This window comes from Elephas maximus, chromosome 23, assembly GCF_024166365.1.
Source record: "Elephas maximus indicus isolate mEleMax1 chromosome 23, mEleMax1 primary haplotype, whole genome shotgun sequence".
NCBI classification, from domain to species: domain Eukaryota; kingdom Metazoa; phylum Chordata; class Mammalia; order Proboscidea; family Elephantidae; genus Elephas; species Elephas maximus.
Genome location: NC_064841.1, coordinates 36475854 through 36498078, shown reverse-complemented (window position 1 = coordinate 36498078; position 22225 = coordinate 36475854). Strand labels below are relative to the sequence as shown.

The 22225-nt window shown below is 38.5% G+C and overlaps 1 protein-coding gene across 2 annotated transcripts in view; it reads right to left on the bottom strand.

The window, feature by feature from the left end:
- Nucleotides 1-2626: 2626 nt before the first annotated feature.
- Nucleotides 2627-22225, bottom strand: part of BCHE (butyrylcholinesterase) — a 109470-nt gene continuing 89871 nt past the window's right edge. The window contains exons 4-5 of one of the 2 annotated variants that reach the window (XM_049867312.1): nt 9491-9607; nt 2627-3114 (exon numbers count right to left, since the gene is read on the bottom strand). In XM_049867312.1, the coding sequence (XP_049723269.1) occupies nt 3080-3114; nt 9491-9607 (152 nt within the window). In that variant the 3' untranslated portion in view covers nt 2627-3079. Of the gene's footprint in view, nt 3115-9294; nt 9608-22225 lie in introns of those variants that run through there. The other variant, XM_049867313.1, reaches the window with a different exon arrangement.

Genomic DNA, 22225 nt, shown 5'->3' with positions numbered 1-22225 from the left:
CAACAAACAACAAACACAGTGTGCAAGAACTGTGCAAGCAGTTGCTAACCGGGAATCCAGAGATGAATGAGACTGATTTCCCACCGTGAAGGCATTGACTGTTTACTGCCTTTGAAATCCAGTTTTTCTCACAGTCCTAAGGAGCCATGGAGCCCTGGTGGTGCAGTGGTTAAGAGCTATGGCTGCTAACCAAAATGTTGGCAGTTTGAATCCACCAGCTACTCCTTGGAGACCCTACGGGGAAGTTCTACTCTGACCTATAGGGTCACTATGAGTCAAAATCAACTCCACAGCAATGGATTTGGGCTTGGTTTAAGTAACCATAAATGATAATGCTAAGAAAATGAGCAATGTCTAGAGGAGACATCAGTCTTCTTTTGCAAGGTAAATGAGTCTTTGTGTTGTGTGTACATGGTTGTTTTAGCATTCATTCACCCCTAAAATCATTGTGCCACTTTGTTGCCTTATCATTTTACCTATCGGCAATTCTCCTGATGAGACCTTGGACCAGGGACGAGATAACAAGGCAAGCTAACCTTAAGGATGGTGAAGGCTAATTGCAAACTGATTTTTTTTTTTTCCTTCCTTGCTTATTTCTTTCTGTCCAAGAAAATTGTGAATTTTACATGTCCTCATGGGTTATAGTATTAGAATTGTGGTCTGAATATATAGATGTTTTACTTTTTTCGCCCACTGTAAACATGTAATGCTTTACTCATATTTTGGTTGATGATATTTTTCATTGTTACTGTCTATACAATTGATCTGTATTTCTCTTTGGTTAATTTGTAAAGAAAATGTTTTCTACCTACAGGAAGAGTTGCCAATCACTTATCAAAAATGACTATTGTGTTTTATAACAACTGGCCTTAACCAACTGAAGCTGATAAATAACTAGATACTTTGATTTGCCTTGGGATGCCAGACATTTATGAGACATAAATGATGACCCTTTCCTAACAAATGGAAAATGGATCTTGTTTTAACCTATTATTTACAGACGTATGAATTCATTCCATCCTATTAAAATGGCTACTTTGTAATGCCTAATTAGCTGAGCATCCTGCACTCCCATTTTGTAGTACTCAAAACCCCCTGATAGTTTTCTCTCATGGAACAACTCAATGAACATTTTTGCTGTGTTTTTTTGTTCGACATTAACAGACTCCTGCATGTATATATGTAATTTTATCTCTGGTGGTCTTTGCTCTATTCTTGAATAGTCTGGAAGCTCCTCTGAGATTGTTTTGAAAAACAGCACTACTGGATTCTATTACATAGCTAAGTACATTTAGTCAAAAAACTTACATTCTTATTTTTTCTGACCATCCCAATTTTAAAACAAACTCTTTATAAAAAGGACTCATTTGTTGGAAATTTTACTGTTGAGTTTCTCACACTTCCTCTGGATTGTTGGGAAGATGCAATTTACTAGAGTATTCTACTAAAAATGTCACAGCTATAATTATGTTGAAATTTATCCATGAAATTAAATTTCTGTTTCCAAATGGCCAGAAATTAGTAACATTACTTTTAAAAAAATATTCTCTTCATGCTAATAGTATTCAGCAACCAATTTTTATGAAAAACAAGTTATTATTATTTTTAATATATGAGTTCTCTTACCTTAATCCTTATATACTCCCTGGATACCTAACCATAAATGATAACTTTTCCGTAAAGCTACGTAAAGTCTTACTTATATAAAGTCTTACTGATGGTATAACATCGAAGAAATAATAACACATATTGACTTAAATAATTAATCAGGAAAGCATCCTTTCACTGATCAAGACACAATTGACTCACATAGTTGAGAAACGTACTGAAAAATTTTACCAAAATTAGGTGATGCTCCCATGGCTTTGTGTATTTATGTTGAGGTAATATTGCTCATGTTATGTGCTTTATGAAGGGTTTTACGTCATTCCTGGGTTTTAATACTTCTATCCTGCTAATATCTCAAATGACATAGCCTTCTTTTTTATCTATGAGCCTAATGAAGTGCAACTCTCTAAGAAGTCAGAGCTACTATTCTCTATCACTTCATTCACCGGTTTCTCCCTTGGCTTGGGGTTCCTGAATTAGAGTCCTACATTTAAGTTGCCCTTTAAATTATAATCACAGTAAATTAAACTGTATAGATTCTGTTATAAGGTGTTAAAACAAAAAACATTTAACCCAACTTGCTGCAATGATGCTGGACACAGTAGAATCAATTTAGTTTATATACAGATCATATACGGAAGGTTTATGTGCTGGCTAACACATCTTGTTGCATTTGGGCAAGTGTTTCAGGGTAAGCCAAACAATCTCTAGGTAAAATTCAAGAATAAACTAATTGGTCATTCAAGGTGGGTAAAAGTCATTCCTAGAATCTTTTCATATGGCTGGTGTTGGGTAACAACCCAATGGCACCCGAAACCAAGGCCAGCCCCGTGTATCCAAGAGACTGAAGAAAGACTCCGGAACCAGCGATCATGACATAGTTTATTTAGGAAGCTTACTTACAGGACCATGGCCCAGGGCAGCAGCTGGACCAGTTTAGCACTCCACAACCACCTAGCAAGGGACACAAGCTTATATACCATTCCAGCTGGGGACGAAGGCTCATTGTTTTTCTCCCATGTCCTTGGGCAGTCAGTGTACCCAGAGACTTCACGTAGAGGCCCGGATGTTTTCCTTCCTGTTGCTAAGGCGTTCCTCAGTGTTGGATGCTGGCCCAGTCATACCACTCCCAGAGTTTTACCTTAGCCTGAGTCCATCCTGAATTCATTCCCAGCATGCTTCGGGGAAGAGCATAGCTGATTCCATTAGGAGGGGATGCATATAGCTGAATAGCATTACCCTGAACTCCACCCCTGCATACCCTCCTAATGTCCTTACAATCTTACCGCTTCCTCTTCCATGATAGCCCTTAGACTTGGTATGCAGAGGAGTATTGCAAAACCAGACCACATACTCAGTATAGCCAGTATCACAGAAAAAGACATAGTAATAAGAGTCCCAATATCACCCAGAAGCCGGTCCACCAGGCAGACCAGAGGGATTGCGGCCAGTTGGAGACAGGTCAGCGGTGTCATGTTTGATAGAAGTGATATGTTGCTGCAAGTCCTGCAGAGCCAAAGACACATTTTTAGAGGCATCAGGGCTATACATGCAACATTCAGTTTTTATCATGGCACGGGTGCCACCCTGGGTGGTGGTCAGCACGTCAAAAGCCATCCTACTCTGGAGGACAACCTTCCGTATTTGTTGAGTCTCCCTGTGGTGTAGTTAAGTGCAGCTGTGGTGTGTCTGGCCATCACCTCTACCAGCCACTCTACATCTATAGTGGTGGCCTGGGGTGAGAACAGGAACAAGGGGCAAAACCACCATGATGTGCGCTGGTATCTGTGCCGGGATGTTACAGTTTGCCAATTGCTGGGAACACTGGGGAGGGCAGTATAATATTAGCAGCTATGTACAGCCGCCCTCAGGTGCAGCGCTCCACCCAGTGGTAGGGCAGTTATAGCCACCCATGCAAGCCACATGTCTAAAGCCACCCCTTGCGTGTTGGGTATGCCCCTGCCCCTAGGCTTTGCTTTTGCTTCCCTAACCAACAATTGGCAACAACTTGCATGGTTCTAGCACACTGTTGTCAGGGGTCCAACTCATCACCCTGAGGGGACGAGTGGTATTAGTCCCATTCTGACACCCCCAGTGAAGGGGAACTTGGCTTTTGCTTCCATTTGCAGTAGGGCATTATACACTGTGCATGACTGTTTCTCCAACATGCTGTACCTCTCTTTTGCTCCTTGCCACAACTGGGACCAAAATCCCAGTGTCACTCTCTTGTTACTTTGCCATTGCCACAGGCCCCACTTATACAGGCTATGTCCAATTTGCACAGCTGACCTTGAATTAACACTCCTAAAGCCTGTATTTTCTTTGCAGTTTCTGGGTGGAGGTAGGCTTGAATCTTATCCATCACCACTTCAGGCATCACTTGCATCTTATCCAACCAGATAACACCCAAGTACTTGACCACAAACCAGGTCCCTGCATTTTTCTGCCTTTCACTGCCCATCCCTTCTACTGAAGGTATGTGACTACCTCACCAGCTGCAGTCTGCAAAGAAGCAAGCTAGTCAGAGGTCAGCATGACATCATCAATATAGTGGAATACGGCCACCTCAGCAGGAGGAATCCACCGCTTGAGGTCAGTGGCAACCATGCCGTGGCATATGGTGGGGCTATGCAGGCGCCCTTGTGGGAGCATGGTGAAAGTCCACTGCCTCAACTCCCAACTGAAGACAAATTGGTTCTGGCTGTCTGAGTGTAGAGGGATGCTGAAGAAAGCATTAGCCAAGTTGAGCACAAAGTTGTAAGTGCCCAATGTCTCCCCTATTTGCCTCATCATCTGTGCGATGTTGGGGACAGCTGCAAACAAGGGGGGGAGGTTCACCTTATTCAATTCCCAGTAGTCTGCCATCATTCTCCAAGAGCCATCCAGCTTGTGCATTGGCCAGACAGGACTATTGAAGGGGCTCTTGGCCGGTCTCAGAATCCCCACTGGGTGTAGCTCCTGTACGGCCTCAGTGATTTCTTGGTGCTGCCAGGGAGGTGGTACTTCTTATGGGCCATGACCTGAGCTGGCAAGTGCAACTGCACAGGGAACCATTTAACATTATCTTGTACTACAGTTTTTATGGCTCTCACTTGCAGGTGGAACTCACCGGAAGTCTACAGCTCCAGCTCCAAGATATCTCTGCCCAGAATGTATTCCAGTATCGGTGCTATGTATACTTGGTAGGCCTTTGAGGGTACTCATCCAATCTGCAGACTAGTTTGATTTGGCATGCCCTGATGGCTCCAACCCCATACCCATTAATAGCTGTTAGTGGCCCTTTAAACCTATCTGGGTTATCATACAGCAGGGTGCATTCTGCTCTGGCGTCCACCAAAGCCAAACCACGTTGCTTGTTAGTGGGGGTCCAGCGTATGATCATTTCAGTGTGTGGCCTCCAGTCCCCTGTCATCCAGCGGAGGGCTTCTTGTACCTGCGGTACACCTTGGCCACACCCCTAATCAAGGGGTGAGGGAGACTCCCACCCCATGTCAGGGGGAGCCGTAGGCTTGTCCTCCTCTCATGGGCTCTGGTCAGTGTCTTTGTGGAACCCAGATCTTTTGTGAGGAACAATTCTACACAAAAGAAACACATTTTATAGAATAGGCAGTTTGACCAAACATATGGCACAAATAAGAAATGCCCTTGCAAGGAACTGCTGCATTGAGACCCCAAACTACTTGTCTGAGATGCATGGTCCAGGCTGGGATTGTCTTGTCCCCTCCCATCATCCATTTAAACCTGTCCACTGAAGTGCTCAATTGCCCCTATGTCTTGGGGTGATAAAGAGTGTGAAGAGTTCATTCAAGATCCAGTCCCGATATGATTTACCTGCTGACAACACCCTGGCCTGTTGGCTCGGGAATCTGTCCCTGCACAGGATTTAGCCTTGGCCAGGGTCTCGTAGGTGTGTCAGCTGTCCTGTGCTATCCAGCATTTTCTGGACAGTGGCAGTCCATGCGTGTAGGCCCACTTAAGGATGATGGGATCTCCATGGACGGTCCTCTCTTACATCCCGGAGGTGGTGGATTGCACATCTCTTTACTCTGGAGCAGACACTGCTTCAGCCTCTGCAGTCAACTGGTTAGACCGGTCGGCTAGTTGGCTGTTTTCCACTGTCAGCATGGGGGCATTTCTGATGACTATCCACACAAGTAACAAAAGATTTTCAGGAGCAGAAATGATTTTGTTATTTTTTTTTCCCAGATGTCTCATTTCTGTAGGGGCTTGCATTATATGTCAGTCCGAGGGTTGTCAGTGGCTAGAGTGAATGGCCAGGCTATTAGCTATAGCCCATGTCACAGTTTCCTTGTGCCCCTCTAAAAACAGCCCTAACTGCAGCAATTCCCATCAGGACTTGGAGGCAAAAGTTTACAAAGGTGTGCATTAATGCAACAACATCATCAGTACACACAATAAGGATTTATAGGGGCCCCAAGGGACCTATCCATAGTCTGGGGCAAGTGTCTCAATGATAATGACCTCAGACCCAAAGTATACCTCATTGGACTTTGATTGTAACAAGAGGCCTTTGCTCCTTGCTGGTGAGAGAAAAATTAGGTTTAATCCTCAATGAAGAAATAATCATTCTTAATTATTTCTGAAAGAAGATCTGGGAAAAGTTGGCAGAGCCCTCACTCATTTGTGGGACCAGGCCTCCACCACACCAAGCGCAAGCATGGGTCCAACCCAGTTGCCTGGTAACCTGGAGGTGGGCCCTCTTGGTTTTCCCCTTACCATTGCAGCTGCAGCTATGTTGTTATTCACTTATCTTGGCCGGGGCAGCTATGACAGAATTCTGAGGTCTCTTCAAGATTGCTCAACACAAGCTATCCTGAAGGACTTTTTCCTCCTTTTTATTTTCTTTTTTCCGTGCTGTTTTTAACTCTTTCTTTGCAGTGGGTGTTACCAGGTGTTCTCAGCACCAGGGAACTGTTTAGCCCCTCCGACTAGCTCCCGTCCCTTGCTGTACCGATTCAGCTAGCCGGCCTTCACTGACAAACCTGGTATTTCTTCCACAGAAAAGCACACAGGCCAGACCTCCCCCCATTGAGGTCGCTGGCCACCCCGGGATTTCCCTTGAAGATGCCTCTCGCTTCCGCAAAGGGGACACTAATGTTTCAGTGGAGGAGGAATATGCTGCACGCTCCTCCAGTTCCAGCTCTGCCTCCAGCTGCCGAATTAGGGCCCTAGTGGCTGACTCCCATCGGATGCCCCTCTCAATGCTGCCAGTAGAAGCCACTCACACTAGCCGCCTTAGCATGGCAATCTGGCTTTCTCTTTGGGGCCTCCAGCTGATACAGCGTATCTTCAATGCCCTTAGGCGTTTTCAGGGCATCACCGTACTCACGCGGTGGGCTCCAGCTATCCAAGATAGCCACGATCGCCCCCACCCACATGGAGGACAGGGGCCATCCCGAGGTTCCTCCCGTCAAGGTCCCTCTCCCCGCCATATGCCTGGCACTCACGGAGGTTTCCTCAGGCTCCAGGCTAACTCGCCAATTGTTGATTAACAGCCCAGCAGCACCTGAGCCCAAGGTCAGCTGCATATCCAAGAGACTGAAGAAAGACTCCGGAACCAGCGATCATGACATGTATTTTGTTTGGGAAGCTTACTTACTCAAGTCTCATTGTTTTTCTCCCACCATCTTGGGCAATCAATGTTCCCAGGGACTTCAGGTCTAGGCCCAGATGTTTTCCTTCCTGTTGCTAAGGCATTCCTTGGCAGTGGCTGCTGGCTTAGTCATGCCGCTCCTAGCATGGTACCTCAGCCTGAATCCATCCCAAATTCATCCCCAGCATTCCTCGGGGGAAGAGAAAAGCTGATTCCATTAGAAGGGGATGCATATAGCTGAATAGCATTACCCTACAGCTGGGGCTTGTCATATGAGTCAGTGCACAGGTGTTCTCAACAAGTGTATTTTTCAAGGGTCTTCAATGTTGTGCAGGCACATTCCTGTTGGCTCACACATTAGATGATTCTATATCAAAATGTGACTCAAGTTATTCAGAAACATAATGGGTTCCTGGAAGAATGGCACCTAAATCAAAGATGGTGGTGTAGAATATCATTTGTGTGGTAGATTCTTCATCTCAAGATGAGGGAGAGACTATAAAGCAAAAATGTCCATTTACAGCAGCACTCAAGTGATACAAAAACTGGCTTGGCTTTTATCACAACTGTCTGTAACTAGCTGAAGCTGATAAAATACCACAAATGTTTAGTGATCCTGGGTTTGCAGACCCATACTGCATTTAACTGTAGACAATTCAGTCTCATGGACAATGGAACCTGTTGTAACCATCAGTGTACAGACCAAAGGAGTCATTTTGTCCTAGCCTGAGTTTTCAATGCTTAATTAGCATAACTCCCATGTAATCCTCTTTTTTAACATTTAAACTCCCCCGACCATTTCTTTTTAGTGAACTCATCAGTGAATTTATTCTCAGCTGTGGTGGTGGAGCAGTGGTTAAACACACGGCTGCTAACCAGAAGGTTGGCACTTCAAACCCAACAGTGGCTCCACAGGAGAAAGATGTGGCAGTCTGCTTCTGTAAAGATTATAGCCTTGAAAACCCTTTGGGGCAGTTCCACTCTGTCCTATAGGGTCATTATGAGTTTGAATTGAGTTGATGGCAATAGGTTAGGTTTGGCTTATGTGCTTTCTTGCCAGGCAAGTTAAAAATGCAGTTATGTAATTTTAACCACACAACCAAATAATCTTTTGTCTGCAGAAAGTATAACTATTTATCTCCTTCTTTTTCTATTAAAATCCTAATATTTTGGGCCCAAACAAGAGTTCTCTCATCTCACCTGGTATACAATTTCTGACTTCAGATCAGGGCTTCAAAACTGGTTCATTTCCATTCAAACCCCTGCGGAGAATTTGCATTTCCATCCCAGATGTACTGAATCAGAATCTACAGTTTAACAAGATCCCCAGGTGATTCTTATGTATAATAAATTTTGAGAACCACTGCTGTACTAGTGGTTCTCAGATGTGGTCCTGAACCAGCAGTATTAGCACAGCTTGGGAAATTGTTAGAAATGCAAATTTTTAGCAGAGATTCAAACCAAAACGGAACCCTGTTTCAGATGTCTGCTCATGCACTTTTTTTTTGGTTCTGAGTCACAGGAAGGGCAATTCACATGCATACATGTTTTGGGAGAGTAGGGGTGTGGTGAGATTGGACAAGAGTAAGAGTTGAAAGAAAGAGGACTGTAGTGTGAGGACTCCAAGCATACAGATTTTTAAAAATTCACAATAGAAATAATTATATTCTTTTATAATTTGTCTCTTGGTAACAACATTTTGTTTCTATCATAAGGTTTTTCCAATTGACTGAGCCTCTTATTTTAAGATTTACTTCTCCCCTTATAAAAAGCAAGGGATGTCAATTGCTTTCTGTGTTTCTTCTTTAATATCTCATATTGACATTATTCATAAATAAATTAGAGGAAATGGCATTGTAAATCAGGGTATCCAGTGTTTCAAGGTCTAATCCATTAAAAAAAAAGTTACATACTATGAGTGGTAATAAAATACAGGTGTGACTTAGAACAGAGATAAGATACTAGGAAAAAGAATAGCTCAAAATCGTTCTGGAAAGAGAGTTTGAAGGAGCAAATCATTTTAAAATGCATATAATTGTCAAACTTTACATGTGAAATTTAATTAAACATGTTCTAGCCATTTGGGTTTTGAAATGCTAGGTAAAATACTAAGTGAAAGATATGAGGAATCAATATCACCCTCCTGGCATTTTTGTTTCAGCTATATAATAGCTTTCTTACTAGGTATGTAAGAGAGCTACTGATATTTTTGCTTTGATCTATAGGAAAATGAACATTCTATAAACGGTAAGTCTATTAATTAAAGACCTGCACAGCTTTCTTTCTTGCTAGTGTAATCGTTAAATTGATTTTTCCAGTCCATCATGTAATCATTCCAGCGATGAAATCCAGCTTTCCACTCTCGTTCTGCTTCATCAATATTTCCTGTAAAACATGGAATAAGTTGTATTAATCTAAGTTTTAATCTCTATTAACATTAATTGAAAAGTAATTTTGATTACAGATGCCATTTTTTCCAAATATACTGCACAACAGTTTTTTATTCTTCATTATTATCAGCTTCTTTATTTATCTGAAAAACTTTAATAAAAAAGCTATATACCTTATAAAAATGTATCTAATATATACAAAAATATATATAAAAGTATATAATAAAATGCGTAAAAGTATAAAATTCAAAAATGGGTTTATATGTTACATTATGTTAAATTACATTATAGCACATTTTATTATATTAGTTTTAATTTCCAAGGTGATATACAGACATTACTTTCTTCTCTTGACTGCCTTATGCATAAAAAACTCATTCAATGCATCTCATTTGTATAGATATTTATATGGATTGTTTATTTTGATCAAAATGCTTATATATGAATATTAATGCTTAAGGATAACTTTGCAAATTACATTCTCTATAGATTTTTCACTCATTCCAATATATTTTAATATGCAACAATATCTAGTCATTGTTATTACTTTGCAAGACAAAAGATAAGGCTGTCTCTGCTTTCAAAGAATTGGCAAAGTACCCAGGTGTGTCAGGTGATAGGAATGTTTATTCAGGAATAATTTGAGGTAATGAACCAAAAAAAAGGTCTATGTACTATAAGAAGTTTGCAATCCTGATTTATTAAGTATATTAAGGTATAAAGTTTTTGAACAATAGAAGCTCTTAAATTGCAAACTTTTTAAAGCATATATTTATGTGCCCAATATAAATAGATATGATAAGGATATAGGACAGTTGACATTATTTAAGACTACAAGAATTTTTACATTTGAGCTTCTTTTTCTTTTTGAACTTTCAGGATGTTAAATTGTAGTTGTTAAATGAGAAATAAAATTTCAAGTGATTTCAACTGTCCTGAAAGTAGGCAGTGACTTTTTTTTTTTTAACATACACTTTTCAGTTAGGTAGCTTTGAAATTAATAGTAACTTTGTAAGATATTAATTTGGAGAAGATAATTCTGATTAATTTAAAGTTTATATGCAAAAAAAAAAAACATTTACAACACTTGTACAGCCATTAAAATCTTACCTGCACTTAGGATATACTTAGATATAAAATGTTCATACTGTGTGGACATTAGATAAATATTTGTGAATTTATTGAAAAATGTTCCACTTTTATGCAAAAATGATTTTTAGAAGGCCAATGACCATATTTTTTTGTGTGTGAATAATAGAACAATTCTAAATGGTGAGAAAGTATAGATGTGGAAGAAAGACGTTAAATATACCAAATGATCCACTTTAAGCTTACTTGTATGATATTTGATTTCTGTTTTAAATATTATACAAAGTAAGGGCTGTAAAGCTCAGAAAGAACAAAGTTTCTGTTATAACAAATAAATGACTAATAATTTAGCATTTGGACCATAACTTGATATTTAGAGAAAAGTTCCCAGATCTGATTTCCTTTCCTTGTCTGTGGAATGATACCAAGTCCATTGATTGAAATAGATATAACTTTGTTTCTTCAGGTATCCTAATCAAAAGTCTATAAAATTTAGTACATTCAAATACTTTAACCTGAGTACTTGTTCCTTCAAAAGTGCTGGTCATTGACAGAGACAATAAAATACAAAACAATTATTATCTAACAGAATCCAGAGGAAGTGAATGCATAAAATTTTTTGATTGTCATGAAATAAATCAAAACCAGGAGTAGAAGTTTTTCTCTTCCCTTTCTTTTCCTCCTCTGTTTCTTCTTTACTTCTTCTCTCATATTGGCTTGTTTATTGGTGAGAGGACAAATCTGTGGTCACATTTCAATGTTTTCCATTATTAACATATCATATTAATGATGAAACCATGTGACTTAAGTGAGCTGGCATGTCACAAACTACATATTTAGAGGAATAAACTTGATAAGTAAATTTTAATTTATTTAAAACTTGAGGGAAGAAACACCATTAAAATAAGCAATGTCTTCACTCTATAGTTGATTAATTAAAACATAATTGTGTCTTAGACCAGTTTCATACTGCCTAATCAATATGGTAAGTTCCTAACTTGTAATCTTAACCAAAAGGCAGTATTTTAACTGAATGTACTAGAAAAGGAGAACAAAAATCCGAACAAGAGGAAACATGTAAACAAAGAGAGAAAGAATGTAGAGGGTTGGTATTAAATTAAAATGTTCAAATGTTGAACAGGCCCATCAAATATTGGACTCTTGTTTTCCTCAAATAGTTTGACTTCTAATGCCCTCTTTAAATTTATTTTAGAAAAAAGTATAACTTGCAGAATATTTTTTTCCATTTATTTTCTATTCTTTATGTTTCTTCTTCCAGTTCCAATATTTTGTGTTCTGAGCTGTAAACATAATGGAACATTTAACACAATACATTATGATTTAATTAATTTTATGAGAAAAAAACTTGAATCAGTTCATTGATCTTCCAAAGTTCTTATGTAAACAGTATTAAAGTCCTCTTTATTCATTCTATATGATGTCCATATTGTATAATAATATGTGTCTCAGCTATCTAGTGCTGCTATAACAGAAATATCACAAGTAGATGGCTTTAACAAAGAAAAATTTATTCTCTCACAGTCTAGTAAGCTACCCGTCCAAATTTAGAGTATCAGCTCCAGGGATGTCTTTCTCTCTCTGACAGCTCTGGAGGAAGGTCTTGTCATCAATCTTCCCTTGGTCTGGGAGCTTTTCCACATAGGAACCTCAAGTCCAAAGGATGCACTCTGTTCCTAGCACTGCTTTCTTGGTGCTATGAGGTCCTCCCATCTCTCTACTGGCTTCTCTCTTTTATATCTCAAAGGCGATTGGCTTAAGGCACAATCTAATCTTGCTAATAATCCACCTCATTAACATCACAGTGATAGGATTTAGAACACACAGGAAAATATCATCAGATGACAAAATAGTGGACAATCACTTAGTACTGGGAATCCTGGCCTAACCAAGTTGGCACATATTTGGTGGGACAAAATTCAATTCATGACAATATGTAAGGAAAAAGTGTGTTGTTTTCATTCATATTATTAACAACGGAACACACAGTATTTATTAATTTTCTTTAAGTTCAATGTACTATTATAAAGCATTTTAAATAATATCTTTTAAAAAAGTAACACAATAAAGTTAAAAGTAAAAGGACAAGGGCAAATACATAGCACACATAAATACAGAAGAAAAATAAGGGTTGAATTACGAAAAGCAGGCATGGCAAAACACATGGTCAAAAAAGTAAATAATCATGTAAATAAGATAAATCACCTTCAATGTTGATAAAACTTAAAATTCTCATGAATCTTGTTCTTAAGAACATTGCAACATAGGAGGTAAAAAAGTAACAAAAATGTATTCAAAATATAAAGATATATTAAAATAAATATGCTAATTGCTGGAGAATTTAATCCATTTCTGTTATTTCTTAAGTACCTTAATAATATAACAAGTAAGGATCTGATTGATTTAAAAATATATACTTAACCTTAGAGAAAAACAGGTAATTTATTCTTTATTCAAAAGAAAAATATGTTTCAAAAAGTACTATCATATTAAACACCTTTCTCTAAAAAACAAACAAAACATTAAATTTGATCTGTAAAATGAGAAACTATATAATCTATTTCTGTAAAACGAAAATTTATGTCAAAATAGTAAATGATCAAATAAACACATAACCTAAAAAGTCCTCTAATAACTAGGGAAGTGTGTGTATATTTATAACATCTATGTCTTGGAAACTCTATGGGGCAGTTCTACTCTGTCCTATAGGGTCCCTAGGAGTCGGAATCGACTCGATGGCACTGGGTTTGGTTTTTTTTTTTTTTTTTTGGTTATGTATAAATAGACATACAAACAGATCTCTCCAAAGCAAATCTTTGTATGCAAGAAAAAGGCAAATGTGCATATGAAGATAAAATCTGAATAATAGATATACAGACATATGGAATGCTGCCAAATTTGCATTCAAAGGCAAAAGTGAATGCTAAATACTTTCATGTTGAAAAAGAAAAGTACTCTTTAGACCAATATTCAAAAGAATAATTAAATAGATGTAAAGAAAACATATTCCTAGTACAAATAAACCAGCACACAAAAGTAGCTGTTCGGATGAATGGCATTACCTCAAAACTAAGAAATATTATGTTGATGCCATATGATATTCTTATTCCTATTGAACTGCTTGGTTAGCAGCTGAGCTCTTAACAACGGTGCCACCAGGGCTTCCTACTAGATGAAACATGGTGTAAAGAAACTAATTAACTGTTAAATAATTCCCTCAAAATAAAACAAAAACATCTAGTTGTTTAGGTATTGTATTCTTCTTTCCATTTTTTTTACATTTTGATAGGCAACTGAAGATAAAAAAAAAAAATTATTTCTAAGTAATTTTTTAAAATTTCCAAGTAATTTTGTGTATCGTAATATATTCATAAATATTATGCAATTTTTGTTTTGGTTAATATCTTTAAAAATGCCATTTTGAGAGGCTGAGCCAAGATGGTGGAATAGACAGACACTTCCAGAGAGCCCTCTTACAACAAAGACCAGAAAAAACAAGTGAAGAGAGTATATTTATGACAAGCTAGGAGCCCTGAACATCAAAGGCAAACTTAGAAAATGAATTGAGGGGCAGGAGGAGGAAGAGACAGTTTAGAAGAAGAGAGGAGTTACCAGACCTGAATTGTGGGGAGCCCTCAGGCACCATTCCCGGAAGCAGATGCAGTGAGTTAGTACTAGTGTTTGGGCACAGTTTCCACAGGGAGAAGCAGCCAGCCACACAGCCTACTCATACCTCTGGAACCAGAGAAGAATGGTGCTCTCGGCAAAAGCTAAGTACTTGCATATATTTTACTGTGCTCCCCTCACCCCCTGTTCCCAAGCTGGCTTCAGTGGGTGGTATCCCTGGGCCTGAGATAGGCCCTGTTGAGCACCTAGAGCCATCCTCCTGGCTTTGGAGAAGGAATAAATTTGCAACTGGGGGAAAAGTTAATTTGCCAGCTCCACTAACCAGGGGAGCTCAGGCCAGAAGCAGCTCCTGTCCAGGCATAAAAGGTCCATGGACTTTGAGTACCTTTCCCTTCTGCATGGACCTGTGTGGGCCTATTTCAGGAGAATAGGCCCTTGTTGGCAGACTCCAAACATTTAAACTGTGTGGTGGAGAGGTGGGTGTTTGATGTTTGACATTGCTTTGCCTATCAAACAGAGTCCTCATCTACCCACATCAGGGGCCTAAGGACTGCTGGCTCCATTCAGGTCACCCAGCCACCCATGACAGTGGCCCACGGATAACTGGTACCTCCTAGTCCTTACAACCAAAAACATTGGGTGGCCATGGTCTGTCTTTAGAACACACCCACCTGTATGCTCTAGGGAACAAGGACACGCTTTCCTCAGAGACATGTGGGGGACAATTCTCAGCCCCCTGCCTTGTTCAGAGAGTGACCCCCTGCTGCAACCAGAAACTGGTACCTACACCAATCACCCCTTTCCCTCTAAGACTGTAGGACAGAGCCTGTACCACACACTTGATGATCAGCTACCTGGACACTTGAGCTGAATTCATACAAGAAAAGCGAATGGACTCCTAGACTGATATACCTGATAACAGCTCTAGCCATCTGGGGACAGGAAGTCAGAGCTCCAAAGGTGAAAATAATCAAGCTAGCTCACTCAAACAACCCATTTGGGCATATCAAAACAAAACAAAGCAAGAAGCTAGGACACAGTAAGCAAACATAAAATAAACTAATACAATAACTTAAAGATGGCTCAGAGAGAACAGTCAATATCAAGTCACATAAAGTAACAGACCATGATCGCGTAAACAAGCTCTCAAAACAAAGAATCAAGCGACCTTCTAGATGAAAGTGCATTCCTAGAATTAACAGAGGGAGAATATAAAAGATTAATATACAGAACCCTTCAAGACGTCAGGAAGGAAATAACGCAATACACAGAACAAGCCAAGGAACACACAGATAAAGCAATTGGAGAAATAAAAAAGATTATTCAGGAACATAATGAAAAATTTAATACACTTGAAAAATCCATAAACAGACAGCAATCAGATATTCAGAAGACTAACAATAAAATTACAGAAGAAGACAACTGAATAGAAAGTCAGACAAGCAGAATTGAGCAAATGGAAGGCAGAATTTCTGAACTTGAAGATAAAGCACTTCGCACTAATATGTATGAAGAAAAATCAGATAAAAGAATTAAAAAAAAAATGAAGAAACCTAAGAATCATGTGGGACTCTATCAAGAGAAATAACCTATGAGTGACTGGAGTACCAGAACAGGGAGCGATAACAGAAAATACAGAGAAAATTGTTGAAGATTTGTTGGCAGAAAACTTCCCTGATATTGTGAAAGATGGGAAGATATCTATCCGAGATACTCATTGAACTCCACATAAGGTAGATTTTAAAAGAAAGTCACCAAGACACATTATAATCACACTTCCTAAAATCAAAGATAGAGAGAATTTTAAGAGCAGCTAGGGATAAATGAAAAGTGACCTACAAAGGAAAGTTGATAAGAATAAGCTCAGACTACTTGGCAGAAACCATGCAGAGAAGGCAATGGGATGACTTATATAAAAAATTAAAGGAAAAAAATTGCCAACCAAGAATGTTATATTCAGCAAAACTGTCTCTCAAGTATGAAGGTGAAATTTGGATATTTCCAGATAAACAGAAGTTTAGGGAATTCGTAAAAACCAAACCAAGAAATACTAAAGGGAGTTCTTTGCTTAGAAAATCAATAATATCAGGTATCAGCCCAAGATTAGAACACTGGGCAGAGCAACCAGAAGTCAATCCAGACAGGGAAATCACAAAAATAAATCAAGATAAAAAAAACTCTCAAAACAGGGAAACAATGATGTTATAATGCAAAAGAAAGAAACATTAAGATGGTAAAGAGGGACTAAGAAATGTAGTCATAGATCTTCCATGTGGAGAGGAAGACAAGGTGATACAAAGAAATAAAAGTCAGGCTTACATTTAGAAAAATAGGGGTAAATAATAAGAGAACCACAAAGGAGACAAATATCCTACTCATCAAAATAAAATACAAGAAAAACATAGAGACTCAGCAGAAACAAAATCAACAACAAATATGAAGAAAGAACAATATATAATCTACTCAGCACATAAAGTTAAGTGGGGAAAAAGAAACTGTTAACAACACGAAAAAAGATATCAAAATGACAGTACTAAATTCATACCGATCCATGATTACGCTGAATCTGAATGGATTAAATGCACCAAAAAAGAGACAGAAAGTGGCAGAATGGATTAAAAAACACGATCCGTGTATACGCTGCCTACAAGAGACACACCTTAGACCTAGAGACACAAACAAATTAAAACTCGAAGGATGGAAAAATATATCAATCAAACAACAATCAAAAAAGAGTAGGAGTGACAATATTAATTTCTGACGAAATAGACTTTAAAGTTAAATCCATCACAAAGGATAAGGAAGGACACTATATAATGATTAAAGGGACAATATGCCATATTAAATACTTATGCACCCAATGACAGGGCTGCAAGATACATAAAACAAACTCTATCAGCATTGAAAAGTGAGATAGACAGCTCCACAATAATAGTAGGAAAGCGTGGAGGGAGGCAGCGGGCTGCCTCATTAGGGGGAGAGCAATTGGGACTATGTAGCAGGATATATATAACTTTTTGTGTGAGAGACTGACTTGATTTGTAAACTTTCACTTACAGCACGATAAGAATTAAAAAACAAAAAATGCCATTTTCAAAAGCAGCTTTCCCCCAAAAAACAAAACAATACCACAACAATACTTACATTGGATTGAACCAATATTTTTGTTATAATTTGGAAGGCAGGCTATACCAGCATTACTTATACTCATGGGTAGTTTAAGCTATATATTAATCTCATGCTCGATTACAAGTAAATTTTAAACTCTAAAAGAGAAGAAGCTATTTTAAAAAATTCTATAAATAATTAATGGCTAGGTATGCATGACTGAAATGCTTGCATTAAAAATTTTTATTATGTGTAATAAGTAAGTAATATATTTTCAGTTTTCTTAAAAAAAATTGCCTAATGGGACACTGTCAAATACCATATAAGTCACATGCCGTACACAGAAAACATAAATATGTATGATAAAAAAAAAAATGTATGATAGAAACTGATAAATAAATTTAACTTCACATGTATTGTCATCTGAGTATTTATTGGGAATAGGTCATTGTTGTGTGCTGTCTAGCCCATCCCAATTCATAGCAACCCTGTTAGAGAAACTAGAACTGCCCTGTAGGGTTTCCGAGGCTGTAATCTTTATGGAAGCAGTCTGGCCACAACTTTTTCTGGCAGAGCAGCTGGTGGATTCAATCCACCAACATTTCTGTTAGCAGTTGCGCACTTAACAACCGTGCAACCAGGGCTCATGAGGGAAAAGGCTAGTTCTATATATTCAGGCTAACAATTTTCAGTATAAATCTGTAAGTCATACTAATGGCACATAAACCTAATAAGAGGTTATATAGGTTATAAATATAAATCAATTAAAACTTATACTGACTTAAGACTTTTTGATTTGTTTTTATTATTCTTTTTATTATGCTATGTATAAGAACAATAAAATAAAATTTTATTTTTAACTAACTTGGTAATATGTGTGGTTTTAACTACTTTAAAATTATTTCAAAGGGCACAAAGTCTTTTCCTTGCTGTAAAACAGAGGGCAACGTAGATTGTGTGTACAGATGTTGGGGAGATAAAAAAGAAGAAACTAAAATTTTCTATATTTGATGATTCACTGTGAAAAAGAAGTATAAAGCTGTAAGAGGCAGGGATGATATAGTGAGTTTAGCAGGCATAAATGACCCTGGTGAGTGGTGACTGAGAAATTCTAAACAGGTATTGGGATTACGGTAGGATACAGGAAGGAACAAGAGGGGCAAACTTCCCCAGGCAGCAGTATGCATGGTGAATTCTAAGAACAGCAGAGGTTAGAGTGGGTGGAAACACGTAAGCAAGAGGAAGAATAGTAAAAAAAAGAGATCAAGGGGGGATGGGTGGCAGGGGCAGTGGTAAGAAGATATTTAGGATTTTGTACGCAATTAGGAGCCCTAGTGGCTCTGTGATTAAGAGACAAAGAACGACCTTGAGTATGTACCACTGTAATTTAGAGACCATCTCAAACATAGATTTGATGCTTTGAACACTAATTACTGAAGACCAGATGAGTTGTGGAATGACATCAAGGACTTCACACATGAAGAAAGCAAGAGGTCATTAAAAAGACAGAACAGAAAGACAAGACCAAAATGGATGTCAGAAGAGACTCTGAAACTTGCTCTTGAATGTAGAGTAGCTAAAGTGAAAGGAAGAAATGATGAAGTAACAGAGCTGAACAGAAGATTTCAAAAGTCGACTCGAGAAGACCAAGTAAAGTATTGTAATGTGCAAAGACCTGGAGATTGAAAACCCAAAAGTGAGAACATGCTTGGTGTTTCTCAAGCTGAAAGAACTGAAGACAAATTCAAGCCTCGAGTTGCAATATTGAAGGATTCTACAGGGAAAATATTAAAAGGCAAAGTGTCAAAAGAAGATGGAAGGAATATGCAGAATCCCTACCAAAAACGATTGGCTGACGTTCAACCATTACATCAACTAGCATACGGTCAAAAACCGATGGTACAGAAGGAAGAGGTCCAAGCTGCACTAAAAGCATTGGTGAAAAACAAGCCTCCAGGAATTGATGGAATACCAATTGAGATGTTTCAACAAATACATGCAGCGCTAGAACTGCTCACTGGTCTATGCCTAGAAATTTAGAAGATAGCTAAATAGCTATAGGGCCAACTGATTGGAACAGATACATATTTGTACCCATTCCAAAGAAATGTAATCCAACAGGATGTGGAAATTACCAAACTATTATTAATATCAACACACAAGTAATATTTTGCTGAGGATCATTCAAAAGCTGTTTCAGCAGCACATCAACAGGGACTGCCAGAAATTCAAGCCTGATTCAGAAGAGAACATGGAACGAGGGATATTATTGCTGATGTCAGATGGATCATGGCTGAAAGCAGAGAATTCCAGAAGGATGTTTACCTGTGTTTTATTGACTATCCAAAGGCATTCAACTGTGTGGATCATAACAAATTATGGATAACATTGTGAAGAATGGGAATTCCATAACACTTAATTGTGCTCATGAGGAACCTGTACATAGACCAAGAGGCATTTGTTGGGACAAAACAAGGGGACACTGTGTAGTTTAAAGTCAAGAAAGGTGTGAATCAGGGTTGTATCCTTTCACCATACTTAGTCTGTATGCTGAGCAAATAATCTGAGAAGCTGGACTATATGAAGGATTGGAGGAAGACTCAATAACAACCTTCATTATGCTGATGACACAAATTTGCTTATGAAAAATGAAGAGGACGTGAAGCACTTACTGATGAAGATCAGAGGCTATAGCCTTCAGTATGGATTGCACCTCAACATAAAGAAAACAAAAATCCTCACAATTGGACCAATAAGCAACACCATGATAAATGGAGAAAAGATCGAATTTGTGAAGTATTTCATTTTACTTGAATCCACACAATCAACACCTGTGGAAGTAGCAGTCAAGAAATCAGTCTACTGCACTGGGAAAATCTGCTACAAAAGACCTCTCTAAAGTGTTAAAAAGCACTTTAAGGACTAAGCTGGGCATGCCTCAAAACATGGTGTTTTTCATCGCCTCATATGCATGTGAAAGTTGGACAACGAATATGGAATACCAAGAAAAACTGATGCCTGTGAATTATAGTGTTGGTGAAGAATGTTGAATATATTATGGACTGCCAGAAGGACAAACAAATAGATCTGCCTTGGAAGTAGTATGGCCAGGATGTTCCTTAGAAACAAGGATGGCAAGACTTTGTCTCACATTATTTGGACATGTTGTCAGGAGGGACCAGTCCCTGGAGAAGGACATTGTGCTTGATAAAGTAGAGGGTCAGTGAAAAAGAGGAAGACCCTTAATGAGATGGATTGACATAGTAGCTGCAACAACCGGTTCAAGCGTAACATGATTGTGAGGATGGCACAGGAACAGGCATGTGTTTCGTTCTGTTGTACGTAGGGTCTCTATGATTTGGAAACAACTTGAAGGCACCTAACAACAAAAACATACTCAAGGTTGTACTTTGAATCTCATGGACTTGTTTTATTTTTCTTCAACTTGACCTTGCATATGAGCAGTTGATGGTTGTTCCATAGTCAGTCCCTGGCCTTGTTCTGACTGATTAAATTGAGTTTCTCCATCATCTCTTTCCACAGATGTAGTTGATTTGATTCCTGTGTACTCTATCTAGCAAGGTCCTTGTGTGCAGTTAGCATTTATGATGTTGTAAAAAGGTATTTTACAATGAATAGGTCTTTGTTCTTGCAAAATTCTATCATGGATTTCTGGCATCATGTCTATCACCAAGGCCATATTTTCCAAATACTCCTTATTCTAGAGCCCTGGTGGTTCAGTGGTTAAGAGCTCAGCTGCTAACCAACAGGTCAGCAGTTTGAATCCACCAGCCACTCCTTGGAAACCCTATCAAGGATTTTTTTGTTTTTTGTTTTTTTGGTTTTATCCTTCTTTGCTTCCAACTTTCAAAGCTCAATTATCAGTCATTATCAAAACATCTTGATTGTGTGTTTGATCAATTTCAGACTGCAGAAGTTGGTAAAAATCTTCAACTCATTCATCTTTGGCCTTAGTGGTTGGTATATAAATTTGATTAATAGTGATATTAACTGATCTTCCTTGTAGGTTTATGGATATTATACTATCACTGATAGCATTGTACTTCAGGACAGACAGTGAAATTTTTTTGAACAATGAATGCTACACCATTCCTTTTCGGTTTGTCTTTCTCAGTGTACTAGACCATACATTTTTCTGATTCAAAATGGCCAATAGCAGTCCATCTCACTAATGCCTAGGATATCGATCTTTGTGTGTTCCATTTCATTTTTGACAATTTCCAATTTCCATAGACTCATACTTTGTACATCTCACTTTCCAATTATTAGTGGATGTTTGCACCTGTTTCTTCTCATTTTTCAGCTGTGCTACATCAGCAAACGAAGGTCCCAAGAGCTTTATTCCATCTGTGTTATTAAGGTTGACTCTACTTTGAGGAGACAGCTCTTGCCCAGTCATATTTAGAGTGCCTTCCAACGTGAGGGGCTCATCTTCTGACAGTGTATCAGACAATGTTCTGCTACTATTCATAAGGTTTTCACTGGCCAATGTTTTTTAGAAGTAGATTGCAGGATCCTTCTTTCTAATTTTTCTTAGTCTTGAAGCTTGGATGAAAACTGTCCACCATTGGTGACCCTGCTGGTATTTGAAATACTGATGGTATAGCTTACAGCATCACAGCAACACGCAAGCCACCAGAGCAGGACAAACTGACAGAGAAGTGGTGGTTATTTGCGTTAGAAAACACTAAAACCACACTAAATACTATGGCAATGCTCTTTTCTTTCTTACACACGGCAGTATTCAGAA